The 25,645-nt window shown below is 39.3% G+C and overlaps 1 protein-coding gene across 3 annotated transcripts in view; it reads left to right on the top strand.

Moving 5' to 3' along the window:
• PARP4 (poly(ADP-ribose) polymerase family member 4) overlaps positions 1 to 25,645 on the top strand; it is a 114,186-nt gene that overhangs the window by 47,547 nt on the left and 40,994 nt on the right. For all 3 annotated transcript variants that reach the window (XM_063102621.1, XM_063102620.1, XM_063102622.1), the window contains 3 exons: positions 3,294 to 3,458; positions 4,218 to 4,264; positions 4,578 to 4,656. In XM_063102621.1, coding sequence (XP_062958691.1) covers positions 3,294 to 3,458; positions 4,218 to 4,264; positions 4,578 to 4,656 — 291 coding nt within the window. The remainder of the gene's footprint in view (positions 1 to 3,293; positions 3,459 to 4,217; positions 4,265 to 4,577; positions 4,657 to 25,645) is intronic.

Below are 25,645 nucleotides of genomic sequence, written 5' to 3'. Positions count from 1 at the left end.
TAGTACTTGGGCAGTTCTGGTGTTGGCATCCCCAGGGCAAGGATCACAGAGCAGTGGGTTCTACACAGGTGTTGGAGTAAGGAGCGTGGGGAGATCATGAGTTCAAGAACTGGTGGGACATTGTGAGCATGAGTCCCTGAAGCAGCTGGATATAGTGTCAAGAGCTCAGGAGAGAGATCTGCACTGGGCATGGGGGTCTGGGAGTCATCCTGGCAGTCTCTGAGATGATGGCCTGGGGGCAGATTGGGCATTATCCAAGGATGCAGCCCCGAACACCTGCCTTCAAATGTTGTGTGGTAAAAGCAGAAGCAGAAAAGGACTTGGGCTGCCCTACCCAGGGAAAGCTGCCTAGCACACCGTTACCACTTCCTTAGGTCTAATTTTATCTGAAATTATATATATATTTTTTTCCTCTCTAAGATTTCTTGGGTTAAGACACAATAAAGTCTTTGTCTAAACTATTAGAATAAAATTTATATTGGCCCATCTTTGGTATATACATAAATTCATCTTTCATTTAATAATTTTTGAAATCAGGTTATAAAAGGAACAAGAGAGAGTGCTCATTAAAATAAATCAGTAATTTAAAATTTAAAGTTAAAAAATAAAAAACACACATACTTATTAAGTAATATGCCTAAATCCCGTATACAGTTAATCATCTGTTGAAGTTTTCTACTAAGTGTCTGTGGAATCCGCCCATGTCATGACCTTACTATAATAACCCTTTCTCTAGTTTAGGACTCATGGGTTGTTCCCTTGTCTCGTTAACATGGCACAGGAGGCCTTCGAAGACTTGGCTCTGTCTACTTCTTCTGTCTCACTCATTGTGTTCTCCCTCGTACTTCATACCCCAATAAGCTCGAGCTATTTGTATTTCCCAGAAACAATGCCATTTGCAGAGGTGCTTGCTCTTCGGGATGGAATGTTCTAACTACATTTGTTTGCTTGATTTAAAAACAAAAAAAAATTTTTTTAATATTGATTTTTAAAACTTTTTTAAATGTTAGCTTAGGAATCCCTTTATCTAAGAGGAAACGAAAGCTTTTCCTGCTTTTCCCCAGGAAAAGTTAGATGCAATTACTTTCTGCTTCCATGGCAACCTGGACATATCTGTCTTGTAGCTCTTAAACATGTTATTTGTAAAGATAGAGGTATAAAGATGTAAATACATATTTACATATAGATATGTAATTATAAATAAATATAGAGATTTACAATTATATACATACATATATATACATGTATAAAGATATTAAAATATCCCCAATATTTAAGAGGGGAAGTAAAAGAAAAAGACAGGTAAAGAGTTAATGGTAAAATAATAAGAAAACTGTGGTGCAGCACCACTTACATCCTCCTAATTGCCAGATTAAATGGCAGTGTTTCTGAGACGTCCATTTATGGGACTATTTGACCATTTTTCCTCTTTAAAAATCTAGACTGACTTATTTTTCACCATAACCCTATACTATTTAGACAGAATATAGTTAAGTTTTGTTGTTTTATCCAGTCTGACAGTCTCTGCACCTTAACTGGATTGTTTTGACCATTTTCATGTAATGTGGTTACTAATCTGGTTGGATTTGCATCTCCCGTCTGGCCAGTTGTTTTCTGTTTGTCCCATTTGTTCTTTGTTCCTTCCCCTCTCTTTTCCTGCCTTGTTTGTACTGAGTATTTTTTATGATTCCTTTTATCACCATTATTGGCTTATTAATTATACCTCTCTTAACAATTTTTGGTTTTTGCTCTCAAGCTGCATGTTAAAATACAGTAGCCACTAGTTGCATGTGGATATTTACATTTAAATTAGTTTTTAAAATAAAATAAAATATTTGCATGTGTCTAGTGGCTGTGTTATTGGTTAGTCCATCTATAGAACATTTTTATCATCATAGAAAGGAATATTGGTCAGCACTGCTTCAGGGTTTACAATGTACATCTTCAACTTACCACAGTCTACCTTGAAGTAATATCACACTACTTCAAGTACAGTATGAGAACCTCACAACAGTATACTTTCATATTCCCCCATATCTTTGTGCTATCGTTGTGTATTTTATTTCTTCATATGTTATAAATCCCACAACATTTTACGTTTTTGCTCTAGATATTCAACTGTCTTTTAAAGCAATTAGAAATAAGGAAAAAAATTTCCATCTGGTATTATCCTTCTTCTGCTTGAAGAGTTCTCGTTAACATTTTTTTTTTTTGCAGTGCAAGGGTGCTCTCAAGGAATTCTCTCACCTTTTGCTTATCTTATAAAATCATTCACCTTTTTTGAAATATGCTTTTGCCATGGTCATCTTTGAATCTGTTCTGTTAATTGCTTTATCTCTTAACATTTGGTCATTTTTTTCTTGCTTTTTTTGTATGTATATTTTGGAATTTGTGATTGAGTTTTGAACACTGGGTGTAGAAGAAGAGTAGAGGCTAAAACAAATGGTATTTATGCCAGAAATGGCCACTCCTGTCCTGTCAGGCTGTTAGTGTAGGGGTCACAGAGTTGAGTCGGGTTTGGGTTTTGTTGTGATTATGACCCTCAGTGCACCATTGTCTTCAAATTACTCCAGTAGTGGGCCGCCATTACCAGGTGTATGGTGGGTCCTGGGATGCCAAAGGGCTTTCCTTGGGGTTCATGCACCACCCTCACTTTCAGCAGGCCCTGAACACTGTCCCACAGAGGTGGCTTTGCCATGCTCCTGTCCCTCCCCTAGTGGTAGACTGCTCTTCCTTGACACTTGGTGCTAGGCTCGTGGTGGGGGCAGGGGTGTTCTGTTCAGCTTCAGTCTTAGGCAGGACCTGTGCTCCTGGGCATTACAATGGGGACTTCTCTGCATTTCTGCACCTTCTCCCACCGCAGCAGCAGCCAGTTCTGCCTTGTGTGTGTTGAGAGAAAGCTTCTCTAGTTCTGTAGCCACGGGTGGAACTGGTGCTGGAGCTGTGGAGGTTGGGGAGGCCAAACGTTCTTCAAGAAGGGGGCTGTGTGGAGGCCGTCCACTCGACAAAGCCCATGTGTGCGAGGCCACAGTGCAGATCCATCAGGTGATGCTCCCCCGTGCAGCTGCCAAGGGGCCTCCTCTTCTTCCACTTCCCGCACATGTCACTCGGTCTCTGCCACTGGGAATGGCTCCAGGATTCTCCTTAGCACCACCAATGTGTTTTGTAGGTTCTATTACCATTTTCTGAGGAAGAACCTGGCAGATTTTAATCCAAGTTGTGTAACTATGAGGGATTAACTAGCATAGAACAGATTCTTTTGGCTTGAAAGTTGTCATATGTTTCTGTTTCAGGACGTTTTTACTGTGAGTGTTGGAAACTTACCCCCTAAGGCGAAGGTGCTTATCAAGATCACCTATATCACAGAACTCAGCATCCAAGGTGCTGTTGCTGTCTTCTTCATGCCTGCCTCCGTAGCGCCCTGGCAGCAAGACAGGGCTTTGAATGAAAACCTTCAGGTTTGTATGCTCAAGACAAGATATGAAGAAGCGTTTTGGGGGAGATTTATGCATAGGTGAGAAAAAATATCTGAAATAATCTTTTCACCGTAGAAAGTCAATTGTACTGGCATTTATGCATTTGGATGCATTATATCTGTAAAATGAAAAGAATAAAAGACACAGATATGTTCAATGGGCATAAGATTTTTAATTTGTTCAGTCACTCAAAACATTTTGTTATCTGTATTGCATGTTCATCACGAAGAATTTAGATAAGCATAGAGTATGCAAATAAGACAAAAGAAGAAAGTAAAAATCATCCTTAATTCCATTGCCCACACATGGCCTGGTTAATGCTTTGGTATATATCCTTCCACACTTCCTAACTTTGTATGTATATTTTTGTATGAAGAGCACTTTGTATGAAGGGCACTTTTAAAAATTCATGAGAGATTCAATTCTCCTTTTCTACAAAATTTTCAAGGTACCCTCATGTATATAAAAGTGTGTGCATATGTGTGTGTATACACGCACACAGGCATATGTAAGAGTTGAAAATCTCTAACAAAATGGTTATAATTGCTCCCTGATATTAGTTGTACATTAGAAGTTCCTGTCATTCCATCAGCAAATGCTCTATGTTTCACTACTTAGAACTGAAACCAGCTGTCTCGTTGCTGTTCTCAGTTGTGGCCTTACTGAAATTACATTAGTTTAGAGCCTCAATGCGAAAACTAATAGATACTTAGTTATCCATATATACTTTTCCTTTAACAGGATACAGTAGAGAAGATTTGTGTAAAGGAAATAGGAACAAAGCAAAGGTTAGTATCAATTAATCACTCAATGGACGTTAGTTTTTTTTTTGTTTTTTTTTTTAAAAAGATGACCGGTAAGGGGATCTCAACCCTTGGCTTGGTGTTGTCAGCACCACGCTCAGCCAGTGAGCAAACCAGCCATCCCTATATAGGATCCGAACCCGTGGCCTTGGTGTTATCAGCACCGCACTCTACCGAGTGAGCCACTGGCCGGCCCTGGACATTAGTTTTATGGTTTAAATTTGCCTTTAAATTAAGTGAAACAACTTCAGGAAAAATCTAAGGTATGAGACTAAAACACTCTTCTCATTTTTGGTAGCTTCTCTTTGACTATGTCTATTGAGATGCCATACGTGATTGAATTCATTTCTAGTGATACACATGAACTGAAACGAAAGGTTAGTGAATGTCTAATTTCTTTTCCTTTTTAAAAAATCTTTCTTTCTTTTTTAAATTTGTTTAATTTTTTAGCTCCCACTTATGAGTGAGAACATGAGATATTTCTCTTTCTGTGCTTGGCTTATTTCACTTAACATGATTTTCTCCAAGCTCATCCATGTTGCGGTGAATGGCAGAATTTCATTCTTTTTTATGGCTGAGTAGTATTCCACTGTGTATATATATCACATTTTCTTTATCCAGTCATCCATTGATGGATATTTAGGTTGGTTCCAACTCTTGGCTATTGTAAATAGAGCTGTGATAAACATGGGTGTGCAGGTATCCCTTCCACATGATAATTTCCATTCCCTTGGGTATATACTCAGCAGTGGAATTGCTAGATCATATGCCAGTTCTATCTGTAGTTGTTTGAGGAACTTCCATACTGTTTTCTATAATGACTGCACCAATTTTCAGTCATATCAACAGTGTAGAAGGGTTCCCCTTTCTCTGTATCCTTGCCAGCATTTGTTATTCTGTCTTTTTGATAATGGTCAGTCTAACTGGGGTGAGATGATATCTCAGTGTGGTTTTGATTTGCATTTCCCTGACGCTTAGTGATGCTGAGTACATTTTCATAGGTCTGTTGGCAATTTGCATATCTTCCTTTCAGAAATGCCTATTCAGCTCTTTTATCCATTTTTTAATCATGTTGCTTTTTTTTTTTTACCATTAAGTTGTTTGAGTTCCTTGTATATTCTCATATTAATCCCTTGTCAGATACATAGCCTGCAAATATTTTCTCCTATTCTATAGGTTGTCATTTCACTGTTAGTGGTTTATTTTGCTATGCATTAGCTTTTTAGTTTGATATACTCCCACTTGCTTATTTTTTCTCTTGTTGCCTGTGCTTTTGGGGTCTTATTCATAAAGTCTTTGCCCAGTCCTTTTTTTTTTTTTTTTTTTTTAAAGATGACCGGTAAGGGGATCTCAACCCTTGGCTTGGTGTTGTCAGCACCACGCTCAGCCAGTGAGCAAACTGGCCATCCCTATATAGGATCCGAACCCGTGGCCTTGGTGTTATCAGCACTGCACTCTACCAAGTGAGCCACGGGCCGGCCTTCCCTATGTTTTCTTTTAGGAGTTTTATAGTTTCAGGTCTTATAAGTCTTTAATCCATTTTGAGTTGTTTTTGGTATATGGTGAAAGATATGGGACTAGTTTTGTTCTTCTGCATATGGATGTCCAGTTTTCCCAGAACCATTTATTGAAGAGGCAGTCTTATCCCCAATGTATGTTCTTGGTGCCTTTGTCTGGGTTCTCTCTTCTGTTCCATTGGTCCAAGTATCTGTTTTTATGCCAGTACCATGCCGTTTTGGATATTATAGCTTTGTAGTATAATTTGAAGTCAGGTAGTATAATGCCTCTGGCTTTATTTTGGCTGTTGCTGAGGATTGCTTTGTATATTTGAAGCTGTTTATTGTTTTGTATGAATGTTAGGATTGTTTTTTCTGTTTCCGTGAAAAATGTCATTGATATTTTGATGGGGATTGCATTGAATCTGTAGATCAATGCTTTGGGTAGTATGGACATTTTCACACTGTTAATTCTTACAGTCCAAGAGCATGGACAGAGTCTTTCCATCTTTTTGTATCCTCTTTAATTTCTTTCAGCGGGGATTTATAATTCTCATTGTAGAGCTCTTTCACCTACCTCCTTGGTTAAATTTATTCCTAGGTATTTTATTTTTTTGGCGACTATTGTAAATGGGCTTGCTTTCTTGATTTCTGCTAGTTCATTGTTGGAGTGTAAAAATGCTACTGATTTGTTTGTGTTGATTTTGTATCCAGTAACTTTACTGGAATTGTTTTTCAGCTCTAAGAGTTTTTCAGTAGAGTCTTTAGGTTTTATATAGCATCACATCATCTGCAAACAGGTTCCAATCTGGATGATCTTTATTTCTTTCTCTTGCTTGCTTGCTCTGGCTAGTACTTCGAATACTGTGTTAAATAGGAGTGATGAGAGTGGGCATCTTGCCTTGTTCTTGTTCAAGAACATTCAAGATGATATTGGCAGTGAGTTTGTTCGTCATATATGACTTTTATTGTGTTGAGATACTTTTCTTCTATATCTAATTTGCTGGGTATTTATCATGAAAAAATGTTGAGTTTTGTCAAATGCTTTTTCTGCAACTGTTAAGATCGTCATATGGTTTTTGTCCTTGATTTTGTCGATGTGGTGTATGACATTTATTGACTTGTGTGTATTGAGCCATCCTTGCATCCCTTGGATGAATCCCACTTGATCATTGTGTATAATTTTTTTTGATGTTTTGCTGATTGACAATATTTTGTTGAGAATTTTTGGATCTATGTTCATCAACAATACTAGTCTGTAATTTTCTTTTTTTGTTGTATCTTTGTCTGGTTTTGGTATCAGAGTGATCCTGGCCTCATAGAAAGAGTTTGGGAGAATGTTTCAATTTTTTGGAATGGTTTGAAGAGTATTGGTATTAATTTCTCTTTAAGGTTTTTGTAGAATTCAGCACTAAAGCCATCCAGTCCTGGGCTTTTCTCTGTTGGGAGATTGCTGATTAGTGCTTCAATATCATTGTTTGTTATTGGTCTGTATTTGTCCATTTCTGTTGCTTATAACAAAATACACATAACGAGGTAATTTGTAAGAAAATGAAATTTATTGCTTACAGTTGTGGAGGCTAGGAAGTCAAAAGTCCAGGGAACCCTCTGGTGAGGGTCTTGGTGGTGGCAACAGTGACCCAGGGGTCTCATGTGGCAGAAAATGGCAGAAGAGAGACAGACTAACCTCTCATGTACTCTTCTTTTAAAGCCCTCAGAACCATGCTCATGACCACCATTATTAATCCACTCACTATGGGATTGTTCTACAAGCTGATTATCTCTTTGAGGCCGCACCTTTCAATTAACTTAATAGGATGTCCCACCCTCAACAGTTACAGTGGGGATTTAAGCTTCAGTGAGGTTGGGAGGACATTGCCCCTGACCCCCCAGAACTCAAGTCTTTTTCACATACAAATACATTCATTTCATCCCCAGAGTCTTAATTTGTTTCAACTCAAAAGTCTAAAGTTCAAAGTCCCATCTGTGAGATCAAAACAAGTTATCTGTTTCCAAGATACAATGGTGGGACAAACATACGGTATATATTCCCATTCAAAAAGGGAGAAATGGGCCAAAAGAAAGGGGTAACACGTCTTAAGTAAATCCAAATCCCAGCAGAGCAGCATTAAATCTCAAAGCTGGCAAATCATGTACCTTGACTTCATGTTCGATGTCCTCTGCACACAGTGTAGGGGTTGTGTCCCCAATTCCTTGGGAACTTGCTTCTGTGGTTTTCCTGGTCTTAGGCCATACTTCACCTCTCCCCAGCTGGAATTCCACTCTACAAGCTCCATAAGTCTGAAGTCTCCATGGCATTCCCGCTCTCACAGCTCCATTAGAAATGGCACTGGTGGGATTTTTCTGCTGTAACTCTGACCCCACATTTTCACCCAGCATTGCTTTAGGGAAGGCTCTATGTGATGAATCTGGTCCTGTGACAGATCTCTTCTTGGGTCCCCAGCCTTTTCCATACACCCTTTGAAATTGTAGTGGAGGCTCCCATGACTTCCCAGCTCTGGCTTTCCATGAGCCCGCAAACTTAACACCACATGGACACTGATAAGGCTTCTGGCTTGTATTTTCCAAAGCCATACGTCCAGCCACACCTGGAGCCAATTTAGCCACAGCTGGAGCAGCCAAAGCAGTTGGAGTTGCTGGTGTAGGGAGCACTATCCCAAGATGGCCCTGGGCAGCAAGCCCATGGAGGGTGCCTCGGCCTGTCTCTAAGACCATTCTGTCTCCCTAGGCCTCTGGGCCTGTAATGGAAGACACAGCCTCCAAGATCTCTGAAATGCCTTCAAGGCATTTCTCTCATTATCTTGGCTATTAGCACCATGCTGCCACATAGCCATGCTAATGTCTTTACCAACAAGTCCCTCTGTTGCACCATTGGATTTTTCTCCTGAAAATTCTCTCTGCTTCTCTACCACAATGGCCAGGCTGCAAGTTTTCTAAATCTCTGTGCTCTGCTTCCCTTTTAAATTCTGGCTTTATGTCATGCTTTTGCTGCCACAACTCAATGTAGGCTGTTAAAAGTAGCCACACAGCTTCCTTAATGTTTTGCTGCTTAGAAATTTCTTCTGCCAAATACTCTGGTTCACAACTCTCAAATTCCAATTTTCATGAAGTCCTAGGATATGGACACAATGCAGCCAAGTTCTTTACCAGTTCATAGCAAGGTTGATCTTTGCCTCATTTTCAAATAATTCTCTTCTCATTTACAACTGAGATCTCCTTAAGTGGTCTTTATAGTCCATATTTCCATAAGCATTCTGGCCACCATCATTTAACCAGTCTAAAACATTCCAAACTTTCCCTGGTTTTCTTGTCTTCTAAATTCCCACCAGCAGCTAGGCTTTTTCTAGCCTGCTCCTCCAAATATTTCTAGCCTCTCCTCAACATCCAGTTCCAAAGCTGCTTCCACATTTTCAAGTATTAGTTATAAGCAGCATCCCACTTCTCTGGTACCAGATTCCTGTATTAGTCTGTTTCTGTTGCTTATAACATAATACACAGAACTGGGTAACTTGCAAAAAAATGAAATTTATTGCTTACAGTTTCAGAGGCTAGGAAGTCCAAAGTCCAGTGAACACAGTCAGTGAAGGCCTTAATGATGGTGACAGTGACCCAAGGGTCTCACATGGCAGAAAATAGTAGAGCAGAGAGAGACTAACCTCTCATGTGCTCTTCTTTTAAAGCCTTCAGAACCACACCCATGACCACTGTAGTGGATTGAATTATGTCCCACCAAAACTCATTGAAGCTTGAATTGTGTCCCCCAAGTTTTATGTACTAGAAACTTGGCCCCCATTGTGACTGTTAAGAGGGTGGGAAATCCTATTATGGTAATTGAAAGGAGGAGCCTTAAAGAGGTAATTGGATTGTAGGACCATGCAGTAGTGAATGGATTAAAAATGGTGGTCAGGGGCATGGTTCTGAGGACTTTGAAAGAAGAGGAGAGTCTTTCTCTTTGCTTTCTCTGCTTACACCATCTTGCAACACGAGATCCCTGGGTCACTGTCACCACTATTAGACAGACTTTGGACTTCCTAGCCTCAGAAACTATAAGCAATAAATTTTGTTTTCTTTATAAATCACCCAGTTTCAAGTATTTTGTTATAAGCAACAGGAACGGACTAATACAACCACCATTATTAATTCATTTACTGTGGGATGGTTTCACAATCTAATCGTCTATTCAGGCCCCACCTTTCAGTTACTATAATAGGATTTCCCTCCCTCAATAGGTACAGCGGGGATTTGTTTCACTGAGGTTTGGGGGGCAGTATCCAATCTACAGCATGGTCTGTTCAGATTTTCTATTTCTTCTTGGTTCAGCATTGGTAGTTTGAATGTGTCTAGGAATTTATCCATTTCCTCCAGGCTTTCCAATTCCTTGGTGTATAGTTGTTTATTAACTATTGTCTCTAATGATTCTTTGTATTTCTGTGGTATCAGTTGTAATGTCTCCTTTTTTGATTCTGATTTTGTTATTTGGATCTTCTCTCTTCTTTTTTTGGTTAACCTAGCTAATGGCTTGTATGTTTTGCTTATCTTCTCAAAAGAACAACTTTTTGTTTCATTGATCTTTTGTATCATTTTTTGGGTCATTTCATTTAGTTCTGCTCTGATCTTATTTATTCCTGTCTACTACTTTTGGGGTTGGATTGTTCTTTTGCTGCATTAGGTTGTTTATTTGAAATCTTTCTGTTCTTTTGATGTAAGCATTTTTGCAATAAATTTCCCCCTCTGTAATGCTTTTGCAGAATCCCACAGGATTTGGTATGATGTGTCTTTATTTTCATTAGTTTTAAGAAATTTTTTGCTTTCCTATTTAATTTCTCCTTGGACCCATAGATAATTCATGGGCATATTGTTTAATTTCTGTGTATTTTTATAGTTTCCAGAGTTTCATTTCTTGTTGATTTCTGGGGTTTTTTTGTTTGTTTATTTTTGGTAAGTTCCTTTTTTTTTTCTTTTTCTTTTTTTTTTTTTAATTTTATTTTGTCAATATACATATGGTTAATTATTGTGGCCCATTACCGAAACCTCCCTCCCTCCTCCTTCTCCCCCCTCCCTCCCGACAATGTCCTTTCTGTATGCTTCTCATATCAACTTCAAGGAATTGTAATTGTTATGTCTTCTCCCCAACGGTTATTTTCTGTGTGTGTGTGTGTGTGTGTGTGTGTGTGAATGTATTTATTTATTTTTATCTCCCAACAATAAGTGAGAACATGTGGTATTTCTCTTTCTGTGCCTGACTCGTTTCACTTAATATAATTCTCTCAAGGTCCATCCATGTTGTTGCAAATGGCAGTATTTCATTGGTTTTTATACCTGAGTAGTATTCCATTGTGTAGATATACCACATTTTCCGTATCCACTCATCCGATGATGGACATTTGGGCTGGTTCCAACTCTTGGCTATTGTAAAGAGTGCTGCGATGAACATTGGGGAACAAGTATACCTTCGACTTGATGATTTCCTTTCCTCTGGGTATATTCCCAGCAGTGGGATAGCTGGGTCATATGGTAGATCTATCTGCAATTGTTTGAGGAACCTCCATACCATTTTCCATAGAGGCTGCACCATTTTGCAGTCCCACCAACAATGTATGAGAGTTCCTTTTTTTCCGCAATCTCACCAGCATTTATCGTTCAGAGTCTTTTGGATTTTAGCCATTCTAACTGGGGTTAGATGGTATCTCAGTGTGGTTTTGATTTGCATTTCCCACATGCTGAGTGATGTTGAGCATTTTTTCATATGTCTGTTGGCCATTTGTATATCTTCCTTAGAGAAATGCCTACTTAGCTCTTTTGCCCATTTTTTAATTGGGTTGCTTGTTTTTTTCTTGTAAAGTTGTTTGAGTTGCTTGTGTATTCTGGATATTAATCCTTTGTCAGATGTATATTTTGCCAATATTTTCTCCCACTCTGTTGGCTGTCTTTTAACTCTGTTAGTTGTTTCTTTTGCTGTGCAGAAGCTCTTTAGTTTCATATAATCCCATTTGTTTATTTTTCCTTTGGTTGCCCGTGCTTTTGGGGTCGTATTCATGAAGTCTGTGTCCAGTCCTACTTCCTGAAGTGTTTCTCCTATGTTTTCTTTAAGAAGTTTTATTGTTTCAGGGTGTATATTTAATTCTTTAATTCATTTTGAGTTGACTTTAGTGTATGGTGAAAGGTTTGGGTCTAGTTTCATTCTCCTGCATATTGATATCCAGTTCTCCCGGAACCATTTGCTAAAGAGGCAGTCTCTTCCCCAGTGTATAGGATTCATGCCTTTGTCAAAGATCAGATGGCTGTATGTTTGTGGGTTGATTTCTGGATTCTCTATTCTATTCCATTGATCAGTGTGTCTGTTTTTATGCCAGTACCATACTGTTTTGGTTATTATAGCTTTGTAGTATAGTTTAAAGTCAGGTAGTGTTATGCCTCCAGCTCTATATTTTTGCTCAGCGTTGCTTTGGCTATGTGTGGTCTTTTATTATTGCATATAAATGTCTGGATAGTTCTTTCCATTTCTGAGAAAAATGTCATTGGAATTTTGATGGGGATTGCATTGAATTTGTATATCACTTTGGGTAGTATGGACATTTTCACTATGTTGATTCTTCCAATCCAAGAGCATGGGATATCTTTTCCATCTTCTTGTATCCTCTCTAATTTCTCTCAGCAGTGGTTTGTAGTTCTCATTATAGAGATTTTTCACATCCTTGGTTAACTCAATTCCTAAGAATTTTATTTTTTTGGTGGCTATTGTAAATGGGCAGGCTTTCTTGATTTCTCTTTCTGCATGTTCACTATTGGAGAAAAGAAATGCTACTGATTTTTGTGTGTTGATTTTGTATCCTGCTACTGTGCTGAAATCGTTTATCAACTCCAAGAGTTTTTTTGTAGAGGCTTTAGGCTGTTCGATATATAGGATCATGTCATCTGCAAACAGGGACAGTTTGACTTCATCTTTTCCAATCTGGATGCCCTTTATTCCCTTCTCTTCTCTGATTGCTCTGGCTAGTACTTCCAACACTATGTTGACTAAGAGTGGTGAGAGTGGGCATCCTTGTCTGGTTCCTGTTCTTAAAGGAAAAGCTTTCAGCTTTTCCCCATTCAGGATGATATTGGCAGTGGGTTTATCATATATGGCTTTAATTTTGTTGAGATAATTTCCATCTATACCTAACTTATAGAGGGTCTTTGTCATGAATGAATGTTGAATTTTATCATGCTTTTTCAGCATCTATAGAGATGACCATATATGGTCCTTGTGTTTGACTTTATTAATATGGTGTATCACATTTATTGATTTGCATATGTTGAACCAACCTTGCATCCCTGGGATGAATCCCACTTGATTGTGGTGAATAATTTTATGTTTGTGTTGCTGTATTCTGTTTGCTAGTATTTTAGTGAGGATTTTTGCATCTATATTCATCAAGGATATCAGCCTGTAGTTTTCTTTTTTGGTTATATCCTTACCTGGTTTTGGTATCAGTATGATGTTTGCTTCATAGAATGAGTTTGGGAGATTTGCGACTGTTTCGATCTTTTGGAATAGTTTGTAAAGCATTGGTGTCAATTCCTCTTTGAATGTTTGGTAATATTCTGCTTGAATCCATCTGGTCCTGGGCTTTTCTTTGTTGGGAGCCTTCTGATAACAGCTTCAATCCTCCTTTATTGTTATTGGTCTGTTCAGATTTTCTACGTCTTCATGGCTCAGTTTTGGGAGCTTGTGTGTGTCCAGAAATTTATCCATTTCCTCCAGATTTTCAAATTTGTTGGCATATACTTGTTTATAGTAGTCTCAAATGATTCCTTGTATTTCAGATGAATCACTTGTAATGTCGCCTTTTTCATTTCTAATTTTTGTTATTTGAATCTTCTCTTTTTTTTGTTAGCCATGCTAATGGTTTGTCAATTTTATTTATCTTTTCACAAAACCAACTTTTTGATTCATTGATCTTTTGTATTTTTTGGGGGTTTCAATTTCATTAAGTTCTGCTCTGATTTTAATGATTTCTTTATGTCTGCTAACCTTGGTTTGGATTTTCTTGTTTTTCTAGTTCTTTAAGGTGAAGTGTTAGGTTGTTCACTTGCCATCTTTCAGTTCTTCTGAAGTGAGCATTTAATGCGATAAATTTCCCCCTTAGTACTGCTTATGCAGTATCCCACAGGTTTTGGTATGATGTATCATTATTTTCATTAGTTTCAATAAATTTTTTGATTTCCTGCTTGATTTCATCTTGGACGCATATGTCATTAAGTAGAATGCTGCTTAATTTCCATGCTTTTGTATAGTTTCCAGAATTTCGTTTATTATTGATTTCTAATTTTAATCCATTGTGGTCTGAGAAAATACATGGCATGATTCCAATTTTTTTGAATTTGTTGAGACTTGATTTGTGACCTAATATGTGATCTATCCTGGAGAATGATCCATGTGCTGATGAGAAGAATGAATATTCTGAGGTTGTTGGATGGAATGTTCTGTAGATATCTGCCAATTCCAATTGGTCTAGAGTACTCTTTAGATCTTGTGTTTCTCTGCTCATTCTTTGCCTAGATGATCTGTCCAATATTGACAGTGGGGTGTTCAGGTCCCGTGCTATTATGGTATTAGTGTCTATTTCCTTCTTTAGGTGTAACAAAGTTTGTTTTATAAATCTGGCTGCTCCAACATTGGGTACGTATATATTTATGATTGTTATGTCTTCTTGATGGATCAATCCTTTTATCATTACATAGTGTCCCTCATTGTCTCTTTTTATGGTTTTTAGTTTAAAGTCTATTTTGTCAGATATAAGAATAGCTACTCCAGCTCGTTTTTCTTTTCTGTTTGCATGGTAAATCTTTTTTCATCTTTTCACTCTTAGTCTATGTGAGTCTTTATGGGTGAGGTGGGTCTCTTGAAGGCAGCATATAGTTGGGTCCTCCTTTTTAATCCAGTCAGCCAGTCTGTGTCTTTTGATTGGGGAATTTAAGCCTTTTACCTTAAGAGTTGTTATTGAAAAGTGTTGATTTATTCCTAGCATTTTATTGATTATTGTTTGGTTGTCTTCAGTGTCTTTTGTTTTCTGTTTTTTGTTTCCTTGGGTTGTAGATAGCCTTTTTGTTTCTTTGTTTTCTCTTCATGAGTGCCATTTTTATTATACTACTCGGTTTTGATTTTGGGTTTTTATGGCAGTGGTAGTTATTTTTCAGGAACCAAACCCAGTACTCGTTGAGAATTTCTTGTAAGGATGGTCGTGTGGTGGTGAACTCCCGCAGTTTTTGTTTGTCTGAGAAATATACTATTTGCCCTTCATTTCGGAAGGATAGCCTTGCAGGGTAGAGTATTCTTGGCTGGCAATCTCTGTCTTTTAGTATTTTGAATATATCATCCCATTCTTTTCTGGCTTTTAGGGTTTCTGATGAAAAGTCTGATGTTAGTCTGATTGGGGCTTCCATATAGGTGATTTGACACTTCTCTCTTATAGCTTTTAACATTCTCTCTTTGTTTTTGAGTTTTGCCAATTTGACTATATCATGTCTTGGAGAAGACCTTTTTGGGTTCAATATGTTTGGAGATCGTTGAGCTTTCTGGATCTGAATATCTGTGACTTTTCCTATACCTGGGAAGTTTTCTGCCACTATTTTGTTGAATATGTTTTCAATGCAATCTCCTTTTTCCTCCCCTTCTGGAATACCCATGACTCGGCTATTTGAGCGCTTAAGGTCGTCTGATATTTCTCTCAGATTTTCTTCAATGCCTTTGATTCTTTTTTCTTTTTTTTTTTTTTTGTCTGCTTGTGTTATTTCAAACAGCCCATCTTCAAGTTCAGAGGTTCTCTCTTCAACTTCCGCGAGCCTGCTGGTTAAACTCTCCATTGTGTTTTTTATTTCGCTGAATAACTTCTTCTGTTCAGCAAGTTCTGCTACATTTTTTTTCAGGGTATTGATTTCCTTGTACATTTCTTCTTTCAGGTCCTATATACTTTTCCTCTTTCATCATGATGTCTAGCTGAGTTTTCTTGTATCTCATTCAGTTTCCTTAGAATTATCACTCAAAATTCCTTGTCGGTCATTTCAAGGGCTTCTTGTTCTATAGGTTCTGGAGCTTGAGAGTTATTACCCTTTGGTGGTGTACTTTCTTGATTTTTCATATTTCTGGTATCTTTTCTTTGATGTTTATTCATTGTGGCAGGGGGTTTCACAGTCCACAGGTTTGACACTATTTTGACTTTGATGTTGCTGTGGTTGCCAATTTGGTATGGCTACGTCAGTGACTGCTCAGTTGGCCATTAGTGCCTTGTTTGTGTTGTTGCCTTGGGTCTTGGGCCTCTCCAGGGAGCCACCTCTCTGGTTAACTTGGACTCGACTGGGCTGCTGGATCATGGGGCGGTACCGCAGGGTGTGTGGTCTCTGCTGAGCTTCCACCTCCCGTGCTGGACTTCTCCCTGTTCCGTGTACTCTGGGCCGGGCGGCTGGGATGCACGGAGGCACCACAGAGTGTGTGGTCTCTGCGGAGCTTCACATTCCCCTGCTGGATGTCTCCCTGCTCCATGTCGCTAGGCCGGGCTTGGGATGGAGCCAGGTGGCAGCCGTGAAGCCTACCTACTGCTGGATCGCAAGGTGGTGGTCCACAAGGTGTGTGGACTCTACGAGCTTCTATCTCCCCTGCTGGACGTTCTGTGCTCTGTACGCAATGGGCTGGGCTGCTGGATCGCACTGCAGCAGTGTGGTCCCCGTGGAGTTCCCGCCTCCCCTGCCGGACGTCTCCCTGCTCCTTGCGCACTAGGCTGGGTTGGGAATGGAGCCGGGTGCCTGCAGTGAAGGGTGCCTGCAGTGAAGCCTACCTGCTGGATCACGCAGTTGCAGCCCCATAGGGTGTGTGGTTTCTGCGGAGCCTCTGCCTCCCCTGCCGGAAGTGTCCCTACTCTGTGCGCACTCGGCCGGGCTGGGAATGGAGCTGGGTGGCGGTGGTGAAGCCTATCTGCTGGATCTTGCGATGGCGGCCCCGCAGGGCATGTGGTCTCCATGGAGCTTCTGCCTCCCTCGCTGGACGTCTCCCCGTTCCGTATGCACTTGATGTTATGTTTTTATAGTTTAAATCAGTTGATTTGTGGGAGAGAGTGACGTTAGGGACCATCTATTTCGCCATCTTGACCGGAAGTCTCCCTTGAATTCTAGTTTTAATCCATTGTGGCCTGAAAAGATACTTGAAATGATTTTAAATTTTGAAAAAAAATTTTGTTGAATCAAATTTGATTATACATATTTCTGGGGTTCAACACAGAGATATGTTGATCAAATCAATATTACTAGCATATATATTGTTACAAATCATACTTATTCTTTATGCCCCTTGTCCAATCTCACCCCATTCCGCTCTCCTTTCCTCCTCTCCCCTCTAATTACCCTAGATTTCTTTTCTTCTTCTGAAAGAATAATGGTAACTCTGTTGATTTGTTGCCTAGGTGATCTGTCCAATGCTGAGAGGTGTGATCAGGTCCCCCAACGTTATCATAGAGCAGATGCTGGTTCTGTCACTCTGGAATGGGCTTTGTGGAGTGAGACTTCCTCTTCTTTTCTTTATCTCTGCTGCTGACTCTGTGTCAGTGTACTCCAGTGGCTGGCAGACCATCTGCATGGTGGTTGTGGCGTCCATCTAGCCGCTTTTGCAGCAGCCTTGGTTATTATGGTGGCTGTGGTGGGCCACCCACATGGAGGTGATGTTTTTGGCATGCTCCTTGGTGCTGGCGCAGTGTGCCTCGTTGATGGGAGGGGGGTCTGGTCCCTGACTCTATGCCTCGGGTCCCCTGGTAGCCCCCGAGGTGCTGATGGTGTGCCTGGTTTTGGGAGGGGACTCCAGTCCCCAATTCCATGGCTCATGTCCCCAGGCGGACCCATGGCACTGGCAGTGTGTCTGAGCTAAAACTAATTATTTTGTCCTTTGCTTAATTCTGAAGTGGGGGAACTTCCTCCTGGGACCAGTACTTGAGCTCTGTGGTTGAGCTAAATTGCTGCTTTGCTGCTGTTTCCCTAGGGAAGGCTTTTTGTGCAGCACAAGTTATAATGGTTGACTTTATAGGTACTTCCAGCTCTCCAGAAACTCGATGCACCTGGGTTGTGTAGAAACTCTGATCTGGGCCTCAGTCTTTTCATCAAACTGCACCACATGTAATTCTATATTCCTGACCAGTCTCCTCTGAGTGGTCTTGCGCTAAATGGGGTGCAGATCAACTGTTTTTGCTCTGCCCCAGTGTTCCCCCAGAGGGCCCATCTCTCCCACTGCCTGTGCTGCAAACATTTCCCGTGGGATGGGCTGTGCACCAGTCCCTTGCGATGACTCACTGACCTCTGAGTGGCTCCATTCCTTCAGTTGTTGTGGCTCCTCCCTCCTATGTGGGTCCACGGGAACCCCATTAGTGGTCTTGCTGGTGCCACCAAGGCCCTCTTCTCCCCTGCTGCCTCCAAGCATCTCCATCCAAAGGGCACAGCTGCAGCTTTTGCCAGCTCCTGCTCTGTGTGCTCAGCAGTTCCAGCCTTAAAGCGGCTGCAGCACAAAATGGTCAGAGCAGTTTTTTCTTTCATCATGGCTTCTCCCACCTTCATGTACTCCGTAGGTCTCTTCTCCTCTTCCCCTGAGCTCTAGCAGCCCCAGCTTGGCTTTTGTTGCTTTTTTATATATTTGTGAATTGTTTGACTTCTGGGAGAGAGTGATGCTGCGGACTATCTATTCCTCCATCTTGACCAGAACCTGAAATGATTTTAATTTTTAAAAATTTGTTGAGACTTTATTTGTGACCTAACATGTGGTCTAACCTAGAGAATATTCCGTGTGCTGATGAGAAGAGTGTATATTCTGTATTTGTTGAATGAAATGTTCTGTAGATAGCTGTTAGGTCCAATTAGTCTAAAGTGTAGTTTAAATCATGTGTTTCTCTGTTGATTTGTTCCCTACATGACCTGTCCAATGCTGAGAGAGGGGTGGTCAGGTCCCCAACTATTATTGTATTGAGATTTAGCTCTTTCCTTAGTTCTAATAGTGTTTGCTTTATATGTCTGGGTGCTCCAGTGTTGAGTGCATATATATTTATGATTGTTATGTCTTCTTACTGTATAGGTCTCTTTATATATTGGCCTTCTTTGTCTCTTTTTACGGTTTTTGATTTAAAGTCTATTTTATCCAATATGAGAATAGCTACTCTTGTTCACTTTTGGTTTCCATTTTCGTGGTGCATGTTTTTCTGCCTGTTCATTATCAGTCTGTGTGTGTCTTTACAGGTGAGGGGCTTCTCATAGAAAGCATACAGTTGGGTCTAGCTATTTAATCCAGTCAGTCAGTTCATGTTTTCTGAGTAGGCAATTTAATCCATTTACATTTAGGGTTGTTACTGAAAGTTATTTTCTTAGTTCTGACATTTTATTGATTTCTGTTTGGATATTTTAAATATCTTTTGTACCTTTCTTTCCCTTTTATTGTCTTTGTCATTAATTGGTTTTTTGAGGTGGTAAGATATAGTTTCTTTCTCTTTCTTGTTTGCATTTTTATTCTACCAGTGGGTTTTGTTCTTTCTTGTGTATTCATGGTAGTGATTGTGATTTTTTTCATTCCATATGCAGCAGTCTTTTAAGGATTTATTGTAGGGCTCATCTTGTGGTGAACTCCTGCAGTTTTTGTATGAGAAATAAACTATTTCTCCTTCATTTCCAAAGGATAGCCTTGCTGGGTATAGTATTCTTGGCTGGCAGCTTTTTTATTTTAGTATTTTAAATATATCATCCCATTCTCTTCTGTCCTGTAGAGTTTCTGTTGTGAAGTCTGCTGTTAATCTGATGGAGACTCCCTTTTAGGTGACTTAACACTTTTCTCTATTAGGATTGTCTATGACTTGAGTTTTGCCAGTCTGACAATAATGTGTCTCAGAGAGGACCTTTTCAAATTGAGTCTGTTTGAGGTTCTTTGAGCCCTCTGGATCGGAAGGTCCATGTCTCTCCCTACACCTGGGAAGTTTTCCAGTATTATTTCATTGAATATATGTTTTTAATGCCTTTACCTTTCTTTTCCCCTTCTGGAACAGACATGATTTGGATTTTTGTGTGCTTAAGGTTGTCTGCTAGCTCTCTTAGATTTTTTTCTTTTTAAAAAAAATTCTTTTTTCATTTTCTTTTTTTCTTTTTTCTTTTTTTTTGCCTGAGTTATTTCAAGAAGTCTGTCCCCAAGATCAGAAGTTCTTTCTTCTGCTTGCTCTAACCTGCTGCTTATACTCTCCCTTGTGTTTTTTGTTTTGTTGAATGAGTCCTTTAGTTCCAGGAGTTCTGCTACATTCTTTTTTAAGGTATTAATCTGTTTGTAAATTTCCTCATTCATATTCTGGATACTTTTTCTGAGTTCATTGTGTTGTCTAACTGAGTCTTCTTGTGTCTCATTGAGTTTCCTTAAGATTGTTGCTTGGAATTCTTTTTCAGTCATTTCAAGGGTTTCCTGCTCTGTGGGGTCTGGTACTTGAAAATTTTTGTATTCCTTTGGTGGTGTCATATTTTCTTGTTTTTGGGGTTTTTTTTTTTTTTTTTTCTAGTATCTCTGCATTGATGTCTGGTCATCTTGTAAAGCAGGTGCTTCTTTTTTTACTCTGGAGTGGGCTTTGAGGAGAGAGACTTCCTCCTAGGTGTGTTTCATATTGACTGTTGAGTAGGGTGTTTTAATATTGATTCTGGGTAAATGCAGTAGTGTAGTCTCTGTGTGGGTACTTCAGCTATATTCAGTGTTAGAATTGCATGTGAGTGCCTCAATGGCTTAAGTACGAGGGCACTTAATGATTCCTTGTCGAGGTTAGTGACACTGTGTTAGGTTGTCAAGTACATGGGTGAGCTCTCAAATTCTTGGAAGAAGCACCTGGGTGCCCTGTCGCTCTTTGGTTGGGGCAGGTGACCCTGGACAGGCTTGTTGGCACCCAGCTAGTTTCCCCTGACCCTGATGGGTGCACTAGGGTATACTAGAGCTCCTTAGTTTGAATGGGTGACCCTGACCAGGGTTTCTCTTTCCTCTTTCTTACAGGAAGAGGCTCCTCCTGGGTCTTTGCTTCCCCAGTTGGGGGATGGGTTGGTGGTGATTGGGATCTTTGTCTCTTATTCTTTGGGGTATCCTGGGTTTCTACACACCCTGGGTGTTCCGTTCATGTCTCTACGTGGATCAAGGTAGTCATGTGGACTGTGCATGTACCTCCCACCCCTGGGTATGCTACCATGGAGGGTCAGTGTAATTCCTCCTCCGGGATGGGCCACTGGTCACACAGATCTGCAATCACTCAGCTCTTTCCCTGGGCTGTACTGGTAACCCTCTTTGTGTCCGTGTAGTCAAGTGGTCAGTTAGCTGCCTGGATGGTGATAGTGGCTGCTGCTGTGGCAGTGAGCTCTCCTTGTGGCAGGAGTGGCAGAACTCTTCCCCTGCAGTGGTGGTGGCTGTGAGAGACTCCCCTGCATGGTGGCAATGTCTGTAGTAGCAGTGGGACATCCACTCAATGGCACCCAACACTCTTGCTGTCTGTCAGCTGGGGCTGCCCTTAGCTTGTGAGGTCTCCGTGCTCCTGCCAGTGCCTGATTTCTTAAAAGCTCTTTTTTCTTTTCTTTCTTTCTTTCTTTTTCTTTTTTTTGGTTCTGGCCAGTGCAGGGATCTAAACCCTTGACCTTGGTGGTGGTGTAACCCCACACTCTAACCAACTAAGCTAATCAGCCAGCCCCAAGAACTCTTATTTTAACACTAATTTTATTTTATCAAAGCAATTCATGTATATGAATTAAAAGGATAAATAATGCTACCAATAGCTTCTAACAAGAAGTAGCCATCCAGTCCTACCTGTCCCTGCCTCTCTCTCAGAACAGCTTCCAGAGACAGTGAACCACTTTGAATATTTGAGCTGTTTCTCTGGTACTGCCTCCAAAGTTTTAGAAAGTAAATTTTTACTGCTGTTTCTTAATTCATCTGTTTCTGAAATTATCTTTCAACTTCCTGTTATGGTAGGTGAACATTTATCTTTTACTCCCTCCACCCACCTCACCCCCAACTTTTCCTGTCCCCTTCATTCCCAAAGAGTTTTTGACAGTTTTTAGTTAAATCACTAGTGTTTAAATTATTGTGAATATGTAAACAAAGTTTACCACTGAGTCAAGAAAAGTATTATGATATTTCATTTTTCTAAACACTTTACATAGTATTTCTTGAAAAAAAAAGTTGCCATTTTTATTTGCTTAATTTCTTTTTTTCCTTTAATTATAATGAACTTTATTGTGATTATTTGAAAAATGATTTTTAAAATTTTATTTTATTATTATTTTTTTATTTTAATTTTTTATTTATTTTTTGTTTTTTTTTTGTTTTTTTAAATTTTATTTTGTCGATATACATTGTGGCTGATTATTGTTGACCCTCACCAAACCCTCCCTCCCTCCTCCCTCCCCCCCCCACCAATGTCCCCTCTGTTTGCTTGTTGTATCAACTTCAAGTAATTGTGGTTGTTATATCTTCTTCCCCCACACCCCCCGGTTTTTTTGTGTATGTGTGTGTGTGTGAATTTATATATTAATTTTTAGCTCCCGCCAATAAGTGAGAACATGTGGTATTTCTCTTTCTGTGCCTGACTCGTTTCACTTAATGTAATTCTCTCAAGGTCCATCCATGTTGTTGCAAATGGCAGTATTTCATTGGTTTTTATACCTGAGTAGTATTCCATTGTGTAGATATACCACATTTTCCATATCCACTCATCCGATAATGGACATTTCAGTTGGTTCCAACTCTTGGCTATTGTAAAGAGTGCTGCAATGAACATTGGGTAACAGGTGATACCTTCGACTTGATGATTTCCATTCCTCTGGGTATATTCCCAGCAGTGGGATAGCTGGGTCGTATGGTAGATCTATCTGCAATTGTTTGAGGAACCTCCATACCATTTTCCATAGAGGCTGCACCATTTTGTAGTCCCACCAACAATGTATGAGAGTTCCTTTTCCTCTGCAACCTCGCCAGCATTTATCGTTCAGGGTCTTTTGGATTTTAGCCATCCTAACTGGGGTTAGATGGTATCTCAGTGTAGTTTTGATTTGCATTTCCCGGATGCTGAGTGATGTTGAGCAATTTTTCATATGTCTGTTGGCCATTTGTATATCTTCCTTAGAGAAATCCCTACATAGCTCTTTTGCCCATTTTTTAATTGGGTTGCTTGTTTTCTTCTTGTAAAGTTGTTTGAGTTCCTTATATATTCTGGATATTAATCCTTTGTCAGATGTATATTTTGCCAATATTTTCTCCCACTCTGTTGGTTGTCTTTTAACTCTGTTAATTGTTTCTTTTGCTGTGCAAAAGCTTTTTAGTTTGATATAATCCCATTTGTTTATTTTTCCTTTGGTTGCCCAAAGGAAACTTTGGGCAACCAAATTTTCTACGTCTTCATGGTTCAGTTTTGGGAGCTTGTGTGTGTCCAGAAATTTATCCATTTCCTCCAGATTTTCAAATTTGTTGGCGTATAGTTGTTTATAGTAGTCTCAAATGATTCCTTGTATTTCAGATGAATCAGTTGTAATATCGCCTTTTTTATTTCTAATTTTTCTTATTTGAGTCTTCTCTCTTCTTATTTTTCATAGCCATGCTAGTGGTTTGTCAATTTTATTTATCTTTTCAAAAAACCAACTTTTTGATTCATTGATCTTTTGTACTGTTTTTTGGGTTTCAATTTCATTCAGTTCTGCTCTGATCTTAATGATTTCTTTCCGTCTGCTAACTTTAGGTTTGGATTGTTCTTGTTTTTCTAGTTCTTTAAGGTGAAGTGTTAGGTTGTTCACTTGCCATCTTTCCATTCTTCTGAGGTGAGCATTTAATGCAATAAATTTCCCCCTTAATACTGCTTTTGCAGTATCCCACAGGTTTTGGTATGATGTATCATTATTTTCATTAGTTTCAATAAATTTTTTGATTTCCTGCTTGATTTCTTCTTGGACCCATGTGTCATTAAGTAGAATGCTGTTATTTTCCATGTGTTTGTATAGTTTCCGGAGTTTTGTTTGTTATTAATTTCTAGTTTTAATCCATTGTGGTCTGAGAAAATACATGGGATAATTCCAATTTTTTTGAATTTGTTGAGACTTGATTTGTGACCTAATATGTGATCTATCCTGGAGAATGATCCATGTGCTGATGAGAAGAATGAATATTCTGAGGTTGTTGGATGGAATGTTCTGTAGATATCTGCCAAGTCCAATTGGTCTAGAGTACTCTTTAGATCTTGTGTTTCTCTACTGATTCTTTCCCTAGATGATCTGTCCAATATTGACAGTGGGGTGTTCAGGTCCCGTGCTATTATGGTATTAGTGTCTATTTCCTTCTTTAGGTCTAATAGAGTTTGTTTTATAAATCTGGCTGCTCCGACATTGGGTGCGTACATATTTATGATTGTTATGTCTTCTTGGTGGATCAGTGCTTTTATCATTAAGTAGTGTCCCTCATTGTCTCTTTTTATGGTTTTTAGTTTAAAATCTATTTTGTCAGATATAAGAATAGCTAATACAGCTCGTTTTTCTTTTCTGTTTGCATGGTAAATCTTTTTCCATCCTTTCACTCTTAGTCTATGTGAGTCTTTATGGGTGAGGTGGGTCTCTTGAAGGCAGCATATAGTTGGGTCCTCCTTTTTGATCCAGTCAGCCAGTCTGTGTCTTTTGATTGGGGAATTTAAGCCTTTTACATTAAGAGTGGTTATTGAAAAGTGTTGATTTATTCCTAGCATTTTATTGGTTATTTGGTTGTCTTAGGTGTCTTTTGTTCCTTGCTTTCTGATTTACTATTTGGTTTCTGTGTTTGTTGGTTCCTTAGGTTGTAGATAGCGTTTTTGTTTGTTTTCTTTTCATGAATGCCATTTTTATTATACTAGTGGGTTTTGATTTTTCTTGGGTTTTTATGGCAGTGGTAGCTATTTTTCAGGAACCAAACCCAGTACACCCTTGAGAATTTCTTGTAAGGGTGGTTGTGTGGTGGTGAACTCCCGCAGTTTTTGTTTGTCTGAGAAATATACTATTTGCCCTTCATTTCGGAAGGATAGCCTTGCAGGGTAGAGTATTTTTGGTTGGCAATCTTTGTCTTTTAGTATTTTGAATATATCATCCCATTCCTTTCTAGCTTTTAGGGTTTGTGATGAAAAGTCTGATGTTAGCCTGATTGGGGCTCCCTTATAGGTGATTTGACGCTTCTCTCTTGCTGCTTTTAAGATTTTCTCTTTGTCTCTTGAGTTTTGCCAATTTGACTATTACATGTCTTGGAGAAGGCCTTTTTGGGTTGAATACGTTTGGAGATCGTTGAGCTTCTTGGATCTGATGATCTGTGATTTTTCCTATACCTGGGAAGTTTTCTGCCACTATTTTGTTGAATATGTTTTCAATGGAATCTCCATTTTCCTCCCCTTCTGGAATACCCATGACTCGGATATTTGAGCGCTTAAGGTTGTCTGATATCTCTCTCAGATTTTCTTCAATGTCTTTGATTCTTTTTTCTTTCTTTTTGTCTGCTTGTGTTATTTCAAACAGCCCATCTTCAAGTTCAGAGGTTCTCTCTTCAACTTCAACAAGCCTGCTGGTTAAACTCTCCGTTGTGTTTTTTATTTCGCTGAATAACTTCTTCAGTTCAGCAATTTCTGCTACATTTTATTTCAGGACATTGATTTCCTTGTACATTTCCTCTTTCCGGTCCTGTATACTTTTCCTCGTTTCATCATGATGTCTAGCTGAGTTTTCTTGTATCTCATTTAGTTTCCTTAGAATTATCACTCGAAATTCCTTGTCAGTCATTTCAAGGGCTTCTTATTCTATAGGACCTAGTGTTTGAGATTTATTAACTTTTGGTGGT

The sequence above is a fragment of the Cynocephalus volans genome, chromosome 7 (genome assembly GCF_027409185.1).
Source record: "Cynocephalus volans isolate mCynVol1 chromosome 7, mCynVol1.pri, whole genome shotgun sequence".
Taxonomy (NCBI): Eukaryota; Metazoa; Chordata; class Mammalia; order Dermoptera; family Cynocephalidae; genus Cynocephalus; species Cynocephalus volans.
This window is presented reverse-complemented; position numbering and strand designations above follow the sequence as displayed.